The sequence below is a fragment of the Mauremys reevesii genome, linkage group 18 (assembly GCF_016161935.1).
Source record: "Mauremys reevesii isolate NIE-2019 linkage group 18, ASM1616193v1, whole genome shotgun sequence".
NCBI lineage: Eukaryota > Metazoa > Chordata > Testudines > Geoemydidae > Mauremys > Mauremys reevesii.
Window position 1 is genome coordinate 18,666,038 of NC_052640.1, and position 20,109 is coordinate 18,686,146.

The 20,109-nt window shown below is 47.7% G+C and overlaps 2 protein-coding genes and 2 gene segments (V, D, J or C); all 4 read right to left on the reverse strand.

Annotated features, from left to right (window-relative positions):
* LOC120386421 (immunoglobulin lambda-1 light chain-like) overlaps nt 1-20,109 on the reverse strand; it is a 459,811-nt gene that overhangs the window by 44,031 nt on the left and 395,671 nt on the right. The gene's annotated exons all lie outside the window — the stretch shown is intronic.
* The window catches only part of LOC120386422 (immunoglobulin lambda-1 light chain-like), a 482,696-nt gene that overhangs the window by 11,058 nt on the left and 451,529 nt on the right, over nt 1-20,109 (reverse strand). The window lies entirely within an intron of this gene.
* LOC120386268 lies at nt 3,166-8,133 on the reverse strand. The segment is given in 3 exon segments: nt 3,166-3,868; nt 6,992-7,140; nt 8,108-8,133. Coding segments are annotated over 3 exon segments (498 nt in total).
* Nucleotides 11,098-20,109, reverse strand: part of LOC120386423 — a 309,162-nt gene continuing 300,150 nt past the window's right edge. Inside the window, 2 exon segments of the V gene segment in view lie at nt 11,098-11,691; nt 14,965-14,997. Coding sequence covers nt 11,369-11,691; nt 14,965-14,997 — 356 coding nt within the window.

The following is a 20,109-nucleotide window of genomic DNA, read 5'->3' on the forward strand; positions in this document are numbered from 1 at the left end:
GGGAGGTGAAGCAATGGAGTATTCCTTGGAAGAGCTCATATGGGGCCAGATGCTGGTCCATGCACGCCCACCACATAAGAGAGCAGAAGATCATCTTGTCGTTATGGCACTGGAGTGGGAGTCAGGAGACTGGGGTTCAAGGAGGGGACACAGAGAGTGTTGAATTGGGGCTGCTAAGTTGTTGGTCCTTCCACTGCCAGCTGCCCCTCGTAAGTCCACAGGAGGGAGGGGCTGACAGATTTCTTTGGGATGCTGATAGTGAACACGCTGAGCCATGTTCAACCCTAGTGCAATTATAGTGACTTGTGAGAATTTTACCAGAGAAGAATTAGGCCCATTTGCTGTGAGTATTTAATGTATCCAATCGTGTATCTCATGTGGGGGATACCCGTGTTTCCAAAGCACGTGTTTGTAGCCCACACCCCTGGGAGCGCTGGCAGCTCTACAGACATAGTGTAAACACTATCCTAGCGTCACACCAACAAGTGTCAGCAAAGAAACATCTGACATGTGGGGCTGCATGTGTGTGGATAGGAAACCAACACCACGTGCTGTCCTCATCTCTCATCCGGATAGTGCAGCCTTCCCTGCACCTGTCAGTGAGAAGCTGCCACATCCCAGGACATGTGGTCCTGCCTTACCTGATCAGGATCTCCAGATAGTCCATCGGGCCAGGAGTCGCTCCGAGTTACTGGGCACAGCACGTCCTGTGTTCACTTTTGGCTGAAGGATGCCGGGGGCTGGTTAAGTCTCCACACTGGACATGTCGAAGGAACAAGTAAAGAATGCTCAAGATCCATGGTGCCATGAAACCGGTCACCACCATCCTCTGCGGGGACCCTGTTAGTACCAATACAAGGCAATGTTGGTACCAATATCCAGTATGCAGCAGAGATCAGAACTTTCCTGAGGGAAATGAACTCAGTGCCACCAACAACAGCCATTTGCTCTGTATTTCCCAGCTGTTCTCAGCAGTAAATCCCTGCGCTGTTCCCTGGACAGAGCTGCCATGAGACTCTCACCATCACTGGGCTATTCCCTGCCCCTCAGCTTAGGAGAGCAGCTCTGGGGCCTGCTGCCCAGCGGAGTGCAGGCATGTGAGGCCCCTCTCACCAAGGGCAGGGCCAGTAAACATCTAGGCTGTGAGCTGTGTCCATGCTCAGCTGGTTTCTTCTGAATTAAACCAGGGCACTGGACCCTCCCTCTGACTGTCAATACAAACTCCCCTTAGCGCCTGGTGGGTGTCAGCTCAGCACGGCCAGGGGAGTGAATGGGACCAGCCTCATTTCCTCAGTAATGGGCCGTACTTGAAGCCAAGGTTCTTGTGCTGTGTTTAACATGTGATCCAGCTCTTGGTGGGGAAGCTCCTGTGACTTGAGTGATTCAGGCTCAGACCCTGCGAGAATTCCCTGGGAAGTGGAGTGCAGGCCTGAGCTGTGAGCAAAAGTGCCCAAGTCTCATTGTCAGAAGTGACTAAAGCACTTAGGCCTGGAGTGTTAAAGGTATTTAAGCATCTAATGTACAGGGAGGCGCCTTGTGGGATTTTGAGGAGCCCGTAAATCCTATTGACTTTCAGTTGAACTTAGACTTTTTAATGGAGTGAGTCATTTTTGAAAATACCCTAAATACTTCATGCAGTTTTTCAGTCCATTCATCAGTCTATTGCAGTTCACATGTGCAAGGGAACAGGCCCAATTCCTAAACCTTGAGCAAAGGAAGTGAATCTCTTTCCAGGGCCTTTTTGTCAATGAAGTAGTGTTAAAATCAGCGCACACCAATAGGTTCTGGCAGCCAACTCTTTATGGCACATGCTCACTCTCCCCGCCACCCCCCCCGCCACGCTCTGTCTGATCCCTTCACTGTCATCATTGCAGTGTAAGCTCCCGAGAACTTCTGAGAGCCATTGTCCCCCTGTGCTCTGCACACTCTTGGTGCTCCATAAATCATCATCTGGAAATCTTAGCCCCCAAAAGTACAGTTCTGTGAGTGTGTTGGGAGGGCGGGACGGTATGTCTGGGGATGTTAAAAATACTATATGTGAAGGTTAAAAAAACCCTCATTGTTGAAAACTTGTCCCTAGTTCATCCTCCCTCTGCTCCCTTTTCCCCTTATTCCCTTCTGTAGGAGATGGCAGTGCATGACTGGCCATCCATCCATGTAACCCATATTGTCAGTGGTGGTAGCACGGTGGGATGTGACATATATGTGGCACATGTGATACAAATGTATCCCTTTACCTCGCTGGCCCCATGGCTGTAGGAGAACCAGTGTTCACGGGTCTCCTTTGGCTGGCTGGCCCAGCATGGCTCAGGAGTCCATGATAAATGCTCTCCGTGATGCAAATTCTCAGCTATACACACGGTGGGTGCTGCGGTCTGGGAAGGGTCGGACAGACCCCAAAGTGTCCCTCAGGGTATCCACTCTCACATGAACCCAATCCCCCAGCACAACTCGTCGGTTTTTAATGGGACACAGACTATCTGCTCTGGCCTGCCAAGGCCTAAATCGTGCAGCACCCCAGAAGTAACACAGGCCTGAGTGATACCAGAGAATCCAGATCACCAGTAATGTTCTGCTTTCACTTGAAAAGCATCGTGAATGTGAGGGCTCCCAAAGCACTTCACCCATGTACACAGCCGGTCAAACTGGACATAAGGGTCACTGCCTTCCCCTTTGGCTGAAGCACAGTAGGTGTCACACAGTGGCCAGCAGCATTGGTTTAATTTAGGCAGATTTCCATGTACAGCTGAACCTGGTGGGAGGGCCGGTTGGGTGGGTCGAGAGCTGTCACCTACGGTGGTGTTTGCAGGATATTAAAGGCCACTCTTCCAAAGAGGGGGTTTGTGTCTCTACTGACCAGAAGTGGCCAGGAGCTCTGTTTACAGCCTATCACAGGTAACCACCATCAGCAGTGTGGTGCCCCTCTCTCTATGGGCCAGATTTGGCCCCTTATTCCCCAGAGTGTTGATCTGTTCAGCCTACAGCCCATTGACTCCAGTGAGGCTACTTGAAGAATGACTAATGCTCAGGGAGAAGCAAGGAGCTGGAATCTGCCCCATGCGCAGGCAGAGGTTGACTCGATACTAACTCACAGAGCAGGCTGCTCTCTGCAGGGCTAGTGACCCAGCTGAGCATTGACCCAGCCTAAAAAAAAACCAAATTAGCTGATAAAAGGTAAGTTTATTTTATTGGAAGAGAAGGTGAATATTGCAATTAATACACAAGGTGTAAAAGGGACAGAAGAAGTTAAACTCTTCACAGTCACAGCGATAGTCAATTTTTTCTGATTTTATTAATATCATAACAAGGCTGCAAGAGAGACTAAAGCAGGAAGGACAATTCCAGGGAATGCAGGGGTGTGAGAGCAGTGGGGACGTGGGAATAAAGACGGTGTCATATGGATTGATAAAATCCCCCACCTAAAATAGGAAGCAGATTTGCTGGAAATCAGCATTATGGAAATGCTACAGACAGATCCTGGCTCCCTTGGGGAGCCCCCTACAGACTGACACGGGAACCGGCCGAGCCCTCTGTGGGTCAGAGGGTTAAGAACACTCTGAGCTCTTCAGAGACTTCTCAAAGTTCTTCCCATCGTGTGTCACCTGGCAGGTGTAGGTCTCATGGGTCTTCCAATCTGATGCAGCCAGAGACAGGTAACTGCTGGCCATGTACTTGTTGTCACTCTGTTTGGAGGGTTTGGTCGTCTCCACTCCAGAGGAGATCTGCTTGCCGTCAGCTTTCCAGGTGACTTGGACTGACCCTGGGTAAAAGCTGCCCAGCAGACACACCAGTGTGGCTTTGCTCTTTGTTTTTATCTCTTCAGAGGATGGAGGGAAGAGGTGCACGGTGGGAGATGCCTTTGGCTGACCTACAAGACAAGGAAACTCAGTGTTAGAAAACCCCAAAACAGAGACTAGCAGTGCAGAATACAAGAAATTCCAGATCTCTACAATGTAACAAATCCAACCCCTCACAAGCGTCGTGGCAGGGTAATTATCTGGGATGTTCTTCTATTTAAGGCACAGGACCGGGAATCTGGACACGTGGGCTCCATTCCTAGTTCTGCCACAGGCTTCCTCTGTGAACCTGATGAAATCACTGACCTCTCTGCCCATGAAAAGGGATCATATCACTGAACTCTCCGCACACAGGCTTTTTCTCAAGGTTTATGGTTTTTTTACATATTTCTAAAGTGCTGAGACACTTGGTGGAAGATGCTGTAGAAGTGCGAAGTATTATCAGTATTGTTTCCAAGCTCCCCTCAAATACAGGGAAATACGACTTCTAAACAGCTGGCAACCTAGGCAGTTTGCACAGAATTCCTCAATGTTAAGTGTTAGATTTTGATCCCCTTCCTCACATTGAGTAGCACCTTCCTTCTCAAATGGTGCCGTTTAGTGCAGAGGAAGGTGCTACTCATTGAATTAACTCGGCGGATATTTCCATGGTGAAAACTCTCTCTCTCCATCCCTCTCTCTCTCTCTCAAGAACAGACTCTCTGCGTATGAGACAGTGAGAGCTATTCACAAAGAGTAACTGCAGGTCATTCGGGCTTGTGCCCATCTCAGAAATATAAAACCAGCAGATAAGTACTTTCCTAGGACTACGTTCTATTTATTATTTTGGGGCTATTTCTTAGGGTCTAAGCTTAGAGTTTAATTTGTCTGTTCAGGCCTTGGGGGCTGTTTCACAAGAGGTACAGAGGAATCTGGGAGTAACCCCCATTTTTCCTGATGAAAAAAAAATGCTATAACAGATAATTACAAAAAAACAGTAGGATCCAAAGCATAGGAAGGAGAGCTACATGCATTAAATAGTTTTTTTAAATAGAAAGTAGTATAAAATTCTGTACAGTTTTGCGCGAGAGAGTTTTTGAACCATCCTATGGAATTCCATAGCAGGGATAAATTCTCTATTCTGCCAAGTGGGTCAATAAACCCATTGTTGAATTCTCATTGTCTATCTGGGTCTGTAGGTCTCTCCGCTAAGGGTCAGATCTTCTAATTAGAATCTGGGTGACAAACAACCTCCTACCACACCCTGGTTGCCTGTTCCTGTTGGTGAACAGCCGAGTTACCAAGCAAGCTTGGTGCTGAAACATTTTCAGCAGCTGTAAAGTACAGACTCGTTTATGGGACCAATCCCTGCTACAGGGCCCGATGCAGTATGCGTCTGAGCGCTTTGCTGGATGGGGTTCAAGAGAAGAGGAAAAGGGACTTTGCAAAATACCCCAATGAGGGTTGATTTCATGGTGGGTGCAGAGTAGATTCCCCGGGGCCCTAGCCTGGGCTGTGCAGGGAGACATTGACGGCACGACCTGCTTAGGAAGGGCACAAAAGTTCGGGGAAATTTTAAATCCTTGTTAACATTTATGCACCAGCCTTGTCGCGGGGGCCAGATTGGGATGCTCCTCCTCGCGCCAGCTTGCACCTTACTCCATAGGCGGTTGGTCCCATTTACATTAGTGGGACTATATGAGAAGCAATTTGCTACTTGGCATGAGTAGAGCTGTCGCAGTCTGGACCTTAATTATTTCATGCTTTACGTAGGTCAAAGCAGCCAACAGTGGTGTTTGAGCTAATACTGCCCTGACTCACTGAGCTCTGGCTAAGCCAGGTCCATCAGGTCCCCAAGGCTGTTCTGTAACTGAAGCCGGCTGGTCCAACCAGCATCCTGATCACTGAGCTCTGAGCTTGGCAGACACAGAATCCGGCCTCTAAGAAGCCGTCCAGCCTTTCAGACTGGCCAGCAACCTCGTTAGTGTGCCCCAGGCTCGAGGGACACAATTAGTGCAACCTCTTTAAAGCCCTCTCCCCCTGCAGGCTGCTTCAACCCCCCTCTGCATATTTCAAAGGTTTTGGGTGGGGTTGGGTTGCATTTCTAAACTGAACTCCAGTGGTAGCTACAGTCATCCAAGGTACAATGGAACGGATCCTCCAGGTCAGAAGTAAGTCAGTCAGTGCAATCAGACTCACTCAGGCTAAGGGTAAATCAGTGCATCCATTGCTGGCAAGGAAGCGACATGGATTTACACCATATGAGGGCTGGCTTTCTATTTTTAAAAATTTATCAGTCACTTGTCTAGCTCTACCTGAGCAATGCTACAACTAGGGCTGGTTGAAAATGACCCATCAAAAGTGTTTTCAGTGGAAAATTGGTTTTCAATTGAATGAAAATTTTTGTTGGCAGTATCTGCTTCTCTCAAAAAGAAAAAAAAATGTTTTTTTGGTTAAAAATCCCAAAATGGAAAAAATGGAAATCTTAAGCCAAAACCTGTCAATAACTGAAGCATTTTCAGTTTTCAGCTGAAAATGCTTGTTTGGGATTTTGGAACCATTGAGATGAAAATTGATTTTTTTATTTTGCGTTTTCTAAAATTACTCACAGAATAAAACCCTATTTTCTGCCCAGCTCTCAGTGCTAAGCATTTCCCTCCAACGACCCCCGAAAAATCAGATTTTAAATCCCCAGGGACCAATGACTTTTATAGAACATTAGATTTCATGGGATTGGACACCTGTCTGTAGGCACCTGGGGTGAGTTTTGGTGGAGCTCTATTGCGGACAATGGAGCTAGGACAGTGCAGCACCTGAGAACCTGGCTCTGGGTTTCTTTCATACACTGAGTAACACCCGGGGCTACTGAGAAATAGTTCATATCTTAAAAGAAAAAGAGGGAAAATCTTTCCCTTAAGTGGCTAACACTAGGTCATCGTAACTGGAGACCCAGTGGCAGAATCTCAGTAGGTTTCATGGGCAAATTCAAACTTTTCTTCATTAGGAAAAGAAAAGAAAACCCAGCATGGGCCATGTACACCTGCTATGACTATCCAGAGAGACTAAACGTTATTCCCAACACTGTGTGAAGGTTCATATATAAAGTGAGAGGAGTCCCAAGCCCAGCATGAAGACAAAGAAATCAGGAAAAAAATCATGGAAAACGTACAATAGAGGCAGGAGAAGGAAAGTTTGTGAGTAATTCAGTGACTTACCAAGGACGGTCAGCTGGGTTCCTCCACCGAAGATCCACCACAGTGACACAGGGCTGTACAAAAACCAGTCCCAGTCGATGGCAGGGAGAGGTCGCCACCTCTGCCCGCGTAGGGAAAAAGAGGCGCAGGGCAATTTCCACTGGCAGGTTTATCCTTTCTGGAAAAACTCATCGTACAATCGGAGGATTGAAGATCCACTGGGAAGTGAAGCAATGGAGTATTCCTTGGGACAACTCACAATAAGGCCAAATCCTGGTCCTCGTACACAGCTCATGTAAGAGCGCGGAAGATGGTCTTGTAATTAAGGCACTGGCATGGGAGTCAGGTGGGCGGGATTCATGTCCTGGCTCTGCCACTGACTTTGTATCCTTGGTCAAGTCACGTCATCTCTGTGTCTCCATTCCCCATCTTTAAAATGGGGGCAACACTTCCCTGCCTCACAGGGTGGTATAAGGATAAGTTCTATCATGTCTCAGAGATGCTCAGGCACAACAGTGGTTGAGGGCGTAAAGGTACCGAGAGAGAAGCAAAGGAGCTCTGTGTTCTGGTACCGCACTGGGTTCCCCCACTACAGCGCTCCCCCAACCCCCACACAGGCTGTGGATCTGCCTGCGTGTCTGTGTGACTGTGGCTGGAGCCCGCGGAGAACGGTTGTGGGTGCTGGAGGCATGTACACAACTGGACTGCGTGTTGGTCCTTCCACTGCCATTTGGCCCTGACAGGCCAGTACTGGGCCAAATTCATCACTGGGGCCATTGTACTGACTTCAGTGGAATTACGTCATGGAAGGCATGTGGCGCATTAGCTGTCAGTATTGAATGGATTCAGTGGTGTATGTTATGGGTACGATAACCGTACTTAGAAACCATGTGTCCGTGACCCCACACCTCTGGGAGCACCAGCATCTTTCTAGACATAATTAATGTGCAGCATGGCCCTGAGACCCACCAATTAGTGTCAGCGAAGAGACAGATCAGACATGCCAGGGGCTGCACACGGGTAGATCGGATGTGATCCAAACCACGTGCTGTCCTCGTCTGCTCTCTGAATAGTGCAGCCTCTCTGCACCTGTCCCTGAGAAGCTAAGACATCCCCTCCCAGATTGTCCCAACTTACCTGATCAGGGTCTTCAGATCGTCCATGGGGCCAGGGGGTCACTCTGAGTCGCTGGGCACAGCCCTTCTGCCTGGAGCTGCGTCATGACGTCCTGTGTTCGCTCTCAGCTGAGCCATGCAGGGGGCTGGTGAAGTCTCCACATTGGACATTCCGGAGGAATGACTCAAGAGCCATGTGCCATGAAACCAATCACCCCACGCTCTGTCTGATCCCTGCAGTAAGGTTGCCAATTTTGGTTGGACGTATTCCTGGAGGTTTCATCACATGACATAATCTTTAATTAAAGATTAATCGTTAATTCCTGGATTAATCGACAATCCTGGATGGTTGACCAGCAGTGGATCAGATGTAGATGTTACTGTCAGTCTCCCTGGAAGCCAGGAGCCAGTCAAGATGCTCAGAACCTTTGGTGCTTGTAAAAGCCATGTCCATCGTACAGCTGGCATATGCTGGAAAATGCTCCAGCCCCTGTTGGTACCAATACAAGGCAATGCCGGTATCAGTAGAGCGCATGTCTGTTCAGCCCATGTCCAGTATGCAGGAGACGTCAGCACTTTCCTCAAGGGAGACCCCCAGTTGCCTTTACAAATTAAGAGTGCAATCAACGACAGCCACTTGCTCTGTATTTCCCAGCTGTTCTCAGCAGTAAATCCCTGCGCTGTTCCCTGGACAGAGCTGCCATGAGACTCTCACCATCGCTGGGCTATTCCCTGCCCCTCCCCTTAGGAGAGCAGCTCTGGGGCCTGCTGCCCAGCAGAGTGCGGGCGTGTGGGGCCCCTCTCAGCAAGGGCAGGGCCAGTAAACATCTAGGCTGTGAGCTGTGTCCATGCTCAGCTGGTTTCTTCTGAATTAAACCAGGGCACTGGACCCTCCCTCTGACTGTCAATACAAACTCCCCTGAGCGGCTGGTGTGTGTCAGCTCAGCACGGCCAGGGGAGTGAATGGGACCAGCCTCATTTCCTCAGTAATGGGCAGCAGTTGAAGCCAAGGCTCATGTGCTGTGTTTAACATGTGATCCGACACTTACTGAAGTTGGTGGGGAAGCTTCTGTGACTTGAGTGGTTCAGGCCCAGACCCTGCGAGAATTTCCTGGGTAGTGGAGGGCAGACCTGAGCCGCTAGCAAAAGTGCCCAAGTCTCATTGTCAGAAGTGACTTAAGCACTTGGGGACAGTGTTAAAGGTATTTAAGCACCTAAATGTACAGAGAGGCACCTAACAGTTTTTTTGAGAAGCACCTGTTTGCCAAATGCCGATTCATTTAAATGCTTTTTAAATCTGGCCCTTAGGAGCATAAATCCTATTGACTTTCTGTTGAACTTAGACTTTTAATGGAGTGAGTTACTTTTGAAAATACCCTAAATACTTTGTGCAGTTTTTCAGTCCATTCGTCAGTCTATTGCACTTTCACATGTGCAAGGGAACAGGCCCAATTCCTAAACATTGAGCAAAGGAAGTGAATCTCTTTCCAGAGCCTTTATGTCAATGAAATAGTGTTAAAAATCAGTGCACTCCAATAGGTTCTGGCAGCCAACTCTGGCACATGCTCACTCTCTTTCTGTGACCCTTTTACTCTCCTTCTTACAGTGCAAGGGCATGAAAACTTCTGAGAGCCATTGTCCCCTCTGTGCTCTGCACACTCTTGGTGCTCCAGAAATCATCATCTGGAAATCTTAATTCCATCCCCCCTCCAAGTACAGGGGTGTGTGTGTGTGTGTGTGTGTGTGTATGTGAGGTTATGGGAATGTTAAAAATACTTATTTAAAAAATCATCATTCTTTAAAACTCATCCACAGGGCAGCCTCTCTCAGCTCCCCTTCCCCCTTACTCGTTTCTGAAGGAGGTGGAAGTGCATGATAAACGCTCTCGGGGAGGTGAGTTCCCAGCTGTACACACGGTGGGTGCTGCTGTCTGGGAAGGGTGGGGCAGACTCCCAGGTGCCCCTCAGAGTATCCAGTCTCACATGCAACATGAAACTTATCCCCGGAGCCCCAGCACCATTTATGGGTTTTAATGGGACACAAACTGTCTGCTCCGGCCCATCAAGGCCCAAACTGTGCAACACACAAGACGTACAGGACGTACAGGACCTATCGCACAGCGGCACTAGTTTATTTCAGGCAGATTTCCCTGTACAGCTGAACCTGCTGGGAGGGCCAGTTAGGTGGGTTGAGAGCTGTCACTCAGGTTGGTGTTGGCAGGATAGCAAAGGCCACTTTACCAAAGAGGGGTTTGGGTCTCTACTGACCAGATGTAGCCAGGAGCTCTGGTTACAGCCAGTCCCAGGGACCAGCCTGCAGCAGTGTGGTGCCCCTCGATGGGCAAGATTTGGCCATTTATTCCCCTGAGCGCTGAGCTGTTCAGCCAAGAGCCCATTGACTCCAATGAGGCTACTTGAAGAATGACTTGGACAAGCAGGGAGCCGGAATCTGCCCCATGCAAGGGCAGAGGGTGACTCAATACTAACTCACAGAGCAGGCTGCTCTCTGCAGGGCTAGTGACCCAGCTGAGCATTGACCCAGCCTAGCCCTGCTGGTCTGTGGGGAGCTGCAGGGATCCAGTACAAGCAGGGCTGGCTGCAGACCCCCAGGGGTTTGCATTACGCTCTCATGCAGCCCGCATCACCCAGTGATTCCCTAACACAACGTGTGCTCTGCAGAGAGATTTGTGCAGCAGCGATTGTCACACCTCACAGAAGTCTGGCTGAGAGCCAGAGTGAGCAGTGTTAAGGGAGAACAGGCACAGCTTGGGGAGTGATCCCTCTGTGACATCTCTCCCCATCCCCCGATCTCCATGATATGACACATCACTTAGCGTCACTTCTCATGAGCTTGTCTGAAACCCCAAAGCCAACAGCTCCTTACTAAAAAGAAAACCATATAGGGTGAGAAAAGGTAAATTTATTTTATTGGAAGAGAAGGTGAATATTGCAATTAATACACAAGGTGTAAAAGGGACAGAAGAAGTTAAACTTTTCACAGTCACAGCGATAGTCAATTTTTTCTGATTTTATTAATATCATAACAAGGCTGCATCAGAGACTAAAGCAGGAAGGACAATTCCAGGGAATGCAGGGGGGTGAGAGCAGTAGGGACGTGGGAATAACGACAGGTGTCATGAATTGGTAAAATCCCCCACCTAAAATAGGAAGCACATTTGCTGGAAATCAGCATTATGGGAATGCTACAGACAGATCCTGGCTCCCTTGGGGAGCCCCCTACAGACTGACGTGGGAACCGGCCGAGCCCTCCGGGGGTCAGAGGATTAAGAACACTCTGAGCTCTTTAGGGACTTCTCAAAGCTCTTCCCATCGTGTGTCACCTGGCAGGTGTAGGTCTCATGGGTCTTCCAATCTGATGCAGCCAGAGACAGGTAACTGCTGGCCATGTACTTGTTGTCACTCTGTTTGGAGGGTTTGGTCGTCTCCACTCCAGAGGAGATCTGCTTGCCGTCAGCTTTCCAGGTGACTTGGACTGACCCTGGGTAAAAGCTGCCCAGCAGACACACCAGTGTGGCTTTGCTCTTTGTTTTTATCTCTTCCGAAGATGGAGGGAAGAGGTGCACGGTGGGAGATGCCTTTGGCTGACCTACAAGACAAGGAAATTCAGTGTTAGAAAACCCAAATCCAGAGACTGCCAGTGCAGAATGTTCAACATTCCAGATCTCTGCAGTGCAACAAATCCAACCCCTCACAAGCACCAGGGCAGGGTAATTATCTGCGATGTAAGATGTTCTTGTGGTTAAGGCACAGGGCTGGGAATCAAGACATTTGGGGTCCAATCCTTGGTCTGCCACAGGCTTCCTTAGTGAACTTGGCCTAGTTAGATACTCTCCCTGTCCCTGTGAAAGGGGATAATATCACTTTACTCATCCTTTTTGTCACTTTAATCCTTGAAGGCTTGATCCCATATTCCTCCTGCCCCCATAACTCCCACAACTTGGGGCCTGCAAGATGGACAGTGTTGGTGCTAAAGATATAAATTATTGTTATGAAAGTGAGCAAAGAAGTATGTTGCAATCTATATGCACTGTATGTCTAGCACGAGTGGTTCACACAGAAAAGGTGCAGTTCATTCTACATTGTGCTTCATTTAAAAAAAATCTAAAATCAGCTTTCTGAGGGTTTTGGACTATGTTCTGGATATTTGTTCGGGGTTATTTCTTAGGGTCTAAACTTTACTTAGAGTTTAATGCGTGTGGTTAGGGCACCAGAAGCCACTTCAGTGGCCAGAAAGGTATCTGGGAAAACCCACATTTTTCCTTATGGAAAAATCCTATAAAATGGAATAACAAAGCAACCAGCATGATCCGAAGGATGGGACGGGGATCTAGACACATTGATAGCGTTATATGGAAACTACTGTAAAATAGTACAGAACATTCATAGCGAGAGCTCTTTCGAACCAATCTATGGTATTCTATGGCACAGATAAAGTTTCAAGATATTAAATTCTGCAAGGTAAGTCAATGATGTCACTGAGGAGTTATCATTGTCTATCACGTTCTGTAGGTCTTTCTGCTAAGGGTCAGATCTGCAGAACTCTTGGCTGGGAAATAGCCTTTTATCGCAGCGTGTTATATGCTGGATACTCTTGTTGCTGAAATGTTTTCAGAAGCATTTATGTGACCAAAGGACTCGAGCCAGTATGTGTGTCAGTGCCTTGCTGGATCAGGGTCTAAGACAAGAGGAAAAGGGACATTGCAAGATTTCCCAGTGGGTGCAGAGTCGAGTCTCCCAGGCCCTAGCCTGATGTTTGACTATGTTACTGCATGGAGATATGGAGACAATAAAGGATCTTCTGTCTTAGGAATGGGCGCACCAGGGGGTTAAAAATGCCTCAGGCCTTTAACATCTAGACACCAGGGATCAAAGTGAGAAGCTCTTCCTCATTCCAGGTAGCACTTTCCTCCTCAAGTGGTCAGTCCCACTGACGTCAGTGGGCCTGTTTGAAGAGCAAGGTGCTACTTAGCACGAGTAGGCTCGGTGCAGCCTGGGCTGTAGTTATTTCACGCTTTACACAGGTCAAAGCTACAAACAGTGTTGTCTGAGGTAGCAGAGTCAGCCCTGATTTACTGAGCCCTGGCTAGCCGAGATCTATCTGCTCCTCAAGGTTTTACTTTGACGAAGTAGGTACTCCGACGAAGTGGGTATTCACCCACGAAAGCTCATGCTCCAAAACGTCTGTTAGTCTATAAGGTGCCACAAGGTTTTACTGTAACTGAAGCCTGCTGGCGCAGCCAGCATCCTGGTCATTGAGCTCTGAGCCTGGCAGACACACAATGCAGCTTCTAGGAAGCCGTCCAGCCCTCCCAGACTGGCCAGCAACCTCGTTAGTGTGCTCCAGGCTTGAGAGAGGCAAGTAGTGCCGCCTCTTTCAAGTCCTCCCTTCACGGGCTGTTTCAACCCCACCCCATTTATCTGTAACTCTCCATATTTCATAGGTGTTGGGTGTCCCTCAGCACTGTCAGAAAATCAGGTTTGAGTGGTACTTCCAAACTGAAATCCAGTGGTAGCTACCATTATCCAATGTACAATGGAACCGATCCTCCGGGTCAGGAGTAAGTCAGTCAGTGCAATTACACTCACTCAGTGTAAGTGTAAATCAGTGTAGTTCCATTGTTGCCAAGAGGGCTACACTGATTTACACCACATGAAGATCTATTCTCAGATTGTAAAAATATCAATCGCTGAACTTGCTCTAAAAGTATCAGAGGAGTAGCCGTGTTAGTCTGGATCTGTAAAAGCAGCAAAGAATCCTGTGGCACCTTATAGACTAACAGACGTTTTGGAGCATGAGCTTTCGTGGGTGAATACCCACTTCGTTGGATGCAAGTAGTGGAAATTTCCAGGGGCAGGTATATATATGCAAGCAAGAAGCAATATATATGCTCTAAAAGGATACTGCAAATAGGGAGGTAAAAATTACCCATCAAATCTCTTGTCCGTTAACAATTGGGTTTTTATCTAAATGGAAGTTTTGCAGAAAGTTTCTGCAGATCTAGAAAAAAAATCTTTTTTTATTGCTGGAAAAGCAGAATCTCAAAACCAAATATTTTCACCTAAACTCTCATTTCTCCTGCCCACCCCCCGGCTTTTCATTAATTGTTCGGTGACAACGTTTTAGTGTTTGGGTTTGGGGTTTTTGCCAAAAAGTCAATATTTTCTGCTGGAAATTTAGATGAAAAGTTTTTTTTTTAAAATTTTTGTTGAAAATTTCCAGCAAATTTAACCCTATTTCATGACCAACTCTCACTAATTTGAATTTTCTTCAAGCTAACCAGACATATCAGGTTTTAGATTGCAACAAACACATTATTTTCTACATCACTTTAGGTTTCAAGGTATTTTACACCCATCTTAAAGAGATTTGGATGAGTTTTGGGGTAGGTTTATTGAAGACAATGGGACTATTTTGTTTTACCTTGGTTGAGAATCTGGCCCTTGGTTTCTTTCACATGAGACAAAATGGAGTGCTAATAAGAAATGTCTAGTCCATTAAAACCAATGCAAATTAAAAAAAACAAAACTTTGGGGTGGAAATATTTCCCTGAAGAGGCTAATACCAGTTACTTAGAAATTGGTAGCTGACAGCAGAATCTGCACAGGTTTCACAGGCAAATTCAAAACCCCTTTCAGAGGGAAAATAGAAGAAAAATATAAGAAAATCCAGCATGCGACATGTACACACTATTCTGACTATCCATGGGTTAAACATTGTTCTCAACCCCGTGGGAAGGTCTGTGTATAAAGTGAGAGGAGACCAGATCCTGGCACTAAGGCAGAAAAAGAGCTAAAAATCATGAAAACATGACAGTATTGGCATTGAGAAGGAAAGGCAGTGAGTAATTCAGTGACTTACCAAGGACGGTCAGCTGGGTTCCTCCACCGAAGACAACCCACAGTGACACATGGCTGTACAAAAACCAGTCACGTTCAATGGCAGGGAGAGGTTGCCACCACTGTACGTATGGAGAAAATGGCCATTGAACAACTTCAGCTGGCTCTGCATGAGAGCGAATGTTCCTCGTTTCTGGAGAAGTTCATAGCACAATTGATTGAATGAAGATCCATTGGGAGGTGAAGCAATGGAGTATTCCTTGGAAGAGCTCATATGGGGCCAGATGCTGGTCCATGCATGCCCACCACATAGGAGAGCAGAAGATCATCTTGTCGTTATGGCACTGGAGTGGGAGTCAGGAGACCGGGGTTCAAGGAGGGGACGCAGAGAGTATTGAATTGGGGCTGCTAAGTTGTTGGTCCTTCCACTGCCAGCTGCCCCTCGTAGGTCCCCAGGAGGGAGGGGCTGACAGATTTCTTTGGAATGCTGATAATGAACACGCTGAGCCATGTTCAACCCTGGTGCAATTATAGTGACTTGTGAGAATTATCCCAGAGAAGAATTAGGCCCATTTGCTGCGAGTATTTAAGGTATCCAATCGTGTATTTCATATGGGGGGATACCCCTGTTTCCAAAGCACGTGTTTGTAGCCCACACTCCTGGGAGCGCTGGCATCTCTACAGACATAGTGTAAACACTATCCTAGCATCACACCAACAAGTGTCAGCAAAGAAACAGATCTGCCATGTGGGACTGCATGTGTGTGGATAGGAAACCAACACCACGTGCTGTCCTCATCTCTCATCTGGATAGTGCAGCCTTCCCTGCACCTGTCAGTGAGAAGCTGCCACATCCCATGACACGTGGTCCTGCCTTACCTGATCAGGATCTCCAGATAGTCCCTAGGGCCAGGAGTCGCTCCGAGTTACTGGGCACAGCACATCCTGTGTTCGCTTTTGGCTGAAGGATGCCGGGGGCTGGTTAAGTCTCCGCACTGGACATGTCGAATGAACAAGTAAAAAATGCTCAAGATCCATGGTGCCATGAAACCGGTCACCACCATCCTCTGCGGGGACCCTGTTAGTACCAATACAAGGCAATGTTGGTACCAATATCCAGTATGCAGCAGAGATCAGAACTTTCCTGAAGGGCAATTAACACAGTGCCACCACCGACAGCCATTTGCTCTGTATTTCCCAGCTGTTCACAGCAGTAAATCCCTGCGCTGTTCCCTGGACAGAGCTGCCATGAGACTCTCACCATCACTGGGCTATTCCCTGCCCCTCAGCTTAGGAGAGCAGCTCTGGGGCCTGCTGCCCAGCAGAGTGCAGGCATGTGGGGCCCCTCTCACCAAGGGCAGGGCCAGTAAACATCTAGGCTGTGAGCTGTGTCCATGCTCAGCTGGTTTCTTCTGAATTAAACCAGGGCACTGGACCCTCCCACTGACTGTCAATACAAACTCCCCTTAGCGCCTGGTGTGTGTCAGCTCAGCACGGCCAGGGGAGTGAATGGGACCAGCCTCATTTCCTCAGTAATGGGCCGTACTTGAAGCCAAGGTTCTTGTGCTGTGTTTAACATGTGATCCAGCTCTTGGTGGGGAAGCTCCTGTGACTTGAGTGATTCAGGCTCAGACCCTGCGAGAATTCCCTGGGAAGTGGAGTGCAGGCCTGAGCTGTGAGCAAAAGTGCCCAAGTCTCATTGTCAGAAGTGACTAAAGCACTTAGGCCTGGAGTGTTAAAGGTATTTAAGCATCTAATGTACAGGGAGGCGCCTTGTGGGATTTTGAGGAGCCCGTAAATCCTATTGACTTTCAGTTGAACTTAGACTTTTTAATGGAGTGAGTCATTTTTGAAAATACCCTAAATACTTCATGCAGTTTTTCAGTCCATTCATCAGTCTATTGCAGTTCACATGTGCAAGGGAACAGGCCCAATTCCTAAACCTTGAGCAAAGGAAGTGAATCTCTTTCCAGGGCCTTTTTGTCAATGAAGTAGTGTTAAAATCAGCGCACACCAATAGGTTCTGGCAGCCAACTCTTTATGGCACATGCTCACTCTTCCCCCCCCGCCCGCCCTTCACTGTCATCATTGCAGTGTAAGCTCCCGAGAACTTCTGAGAGCCATTGTCCCCCTGTGCTCTGCACACTCTTGGTGCTCCATAAAGCATCATCTGGAAATCTCAGCCCCCAAAAGTACAGTTCTGTGAGTGTGTTGGGAGGGCGGGACAATATGTCTGGGGGTGTTAAAATACTATATGCGAAGGTTAAAAAAAACCCTCATTGTTGAAAACTTGTCCCTAGTTCATCCTCCTTCTGCTCCCTTTCCCCCTTATTCCCTTCTGTAGGAGATGGCAGTGCATGACTGGCCATCCATCCATGTAACCCATATTGTGAGTGGTGGTAGCACGGTGGGATGTGACATATATGTGGCACATGTGATACAAATGTATCCCTTTACCTCGCTGGCCCCATGGCTGTAGGAGAACCAGTGTTCACGGGTCTCCTTTGGCTGGCTGGCCCAGCATGGCTCAGGGGTCCATGATAAACGCTCTCCAGGATGCAAATTCCCAGCTGTACACACGGTGGGTGCTGCTGTCTGGGAAGGGTCGGACAGACCCCAAAGTGCCCCTCAGGGTATCCACTCTCACATGAACCCAATCTCCCAGCACAACTCATCAGTTTTTAATGGGACACAGACTATCTGCTCTGCCCTGTCAAGGCCTAAATCGTGCAGCACCCCAGAAGTAACACAGGCCTGAGTGATACCAGAGAATCCAGATCACCAGTAATGTTCTGCTTTCACTTGAAAAGCATCGTGAATGTGAGGGCTCCCAAAGCACTTCACCCATGTACACAGCCGGTCAAACTGGACATAAGGGTCACTGCCTTCCCCTTTGGCTGAAGCACAGTAGGTGTCTCACAGTGGCCAGCAGCATTGGTTTAATTTAGGCAGATTTCCATGTACAGCTGAACCTGGTGGGAGGCCGGCTGGGTGGGTCGAGAGCTGTCACCTAAGGTGGTGTTTGCAGGATATTAAAGGCCACTCTTCCAAAGAAGGGTTTGGGTCTCTACTGACCAGAAGTGGCTAGGAGCTCTGTTTACAGCCTATCACAGGTAACCACCATCAGCAGTGTGGTGCCCCTCTCTCTATGGGCCAGATTTGGGCACTTATTCCTCTGAGTGTTGATCTGTTCAGCCTACAGCCCATTGACTCCAGTGAGGCTACTTGAAGAATGACTAATGGTCAGGGAGAAGCAAGGAGCTGGAATCTGCCCCATGCACAGGCAGAGGTTGACTGAATACTAACTCACAGAGCAGACTGCTCTCTGCAGGGCTAGTGACCCAGCTGAGCATTGAGCCAGCCTAAAAAGAAAACCATATTAGCTGATAAAAGGTAAGTTTATTTTATTGGAAGAGAAGGTGAATATTGCAATTAATACACAAGGTGTAAAAGGGACAGAAGAAGTTAAACTCTTCACAGTCACAGCGATAGTCAATTTTTTCTTATTTTATTAATATCATAACAAGGCTGCATCAGAGACTAAAGCAGGAAGGACAATTCCAGGGAATGCAGGGGGGTGAGAGCAGTGGGGACGTGGGAATAAAGACGGTGTCATATGGATTGATAAAATCCCCCACCTAAAATAGGAAGCACATTTGCTGTAAATCAGCATTATGGAAATGCTACAGGCAGATCCTGGCTCCCTTGGGGAGCCCCCTACAGACTGACACGGGAACTGGCCGAGCCCTCTGTGGGTCAGAGGGTTAAGAACACTCTGAGCTCTTCAGAGACTTCTCAAAGTTCTTCCCATCGTGTGTCACCTGGCAGGTGTAGGTCTCATGGGTCTTCCAATCTGATGCAGCCAGAGACAGGTAACTGCTGGCCATGTACTTGTTGTCACTCTGTTTGGAGGGTTTGGTCGTCTCCACTCCAGAGGAGATCTGCTTGCCGTCAGCTTTCCAGGTGACTTGGACTGACCCTGGGTAAAAGCTGCCCAGCAGACACACCAGTGTGGCTTTGCTCTTTGTTTTTATCTCTTCCGAGGATGGAGGGAAGAGGTGCACGGTGGGAGATGCCTTTGGCTGACCTACAAGACAAGGAAACTCAGTGTTAGAAAACCCCAAAACAGAGACTAGCAGTGCAGAATACAAGAAATTCCAGATCTCTACAATGTAACAAATCCAACCCCTCACAAGCGCCGTGGCAGGGTAATTATCTGGGATGTTCTTCTATTTAAGGCACAGGACCGGGAATCTGGACACTTGGGCTCCATTCCTAGTTCTGCCACAGGCTTCCTCTGTGAACCTGATGAAATCACTGACCTCTCTGCCCATGAAAGGGGATCACATCACTGAACTCTCCGCACACAGGTTTTTTCTCAAGGTTTATGTTTTTTTACATATTTCTAAAGTGCTGAGACACTTGGTGGAAGATGCTGTAGAAGTGCAAAGTATTATCAGTATTGTTTCCAAGCTCCCCTCAAATACAGGGAAATACGACTTCTAAACAGCTGGCAACCTAGGCAGTTTGCACAGAATTCCTCAATGTTAAGTGTTAGATTTTGATCCCCTTCCTCACATTGAGTAGCACCTTCCTTCTCAAATGGTGCCGTTTAGTGCAGAGGAAGGTGCTACTCATTGAATTAACTCGGCGGATATTTCCATGGTGAAAACTCTCTCTCTCCATCCCTCTCTCTCTCTCTCAAGAACAGACTCTCTGCGTATGAGACAGTGAGAGCTATTCACAAAGAGTAACTGCAGGTCATTTGGCCTTCTGCCCATCTTAGAAATATAAAACCAGCAGATAAGTACTTTCCTAGGACTACATTCTATTTATTATTTTGAGGCTATTTCTTAGGGTCTAAGCTTAGAGTTTAATTTGTCTGTTCAGGCCTTGGGGGCTGTTTCACAAGAGGCACAGAGGAATCTGGGGGTAACCCCCATTTTTCCTAATGAAAAAAAAATGCTATAACAGATAATTACAAAAAACAGTAGGATCCAAAGCATAGGAAGGAGAGCTACATGCATTAAATAGTTTTTTTTAATAGAAAGTAGTATAATATTCAGTACAGTTTTGAGAGAGAGAGAGTTTGTTTTTGAACCATCCTATGGAATTCCATAGCAGGGATAAATTCTCTATTCTGCCAAGTGGGTCAATAAACCCATTG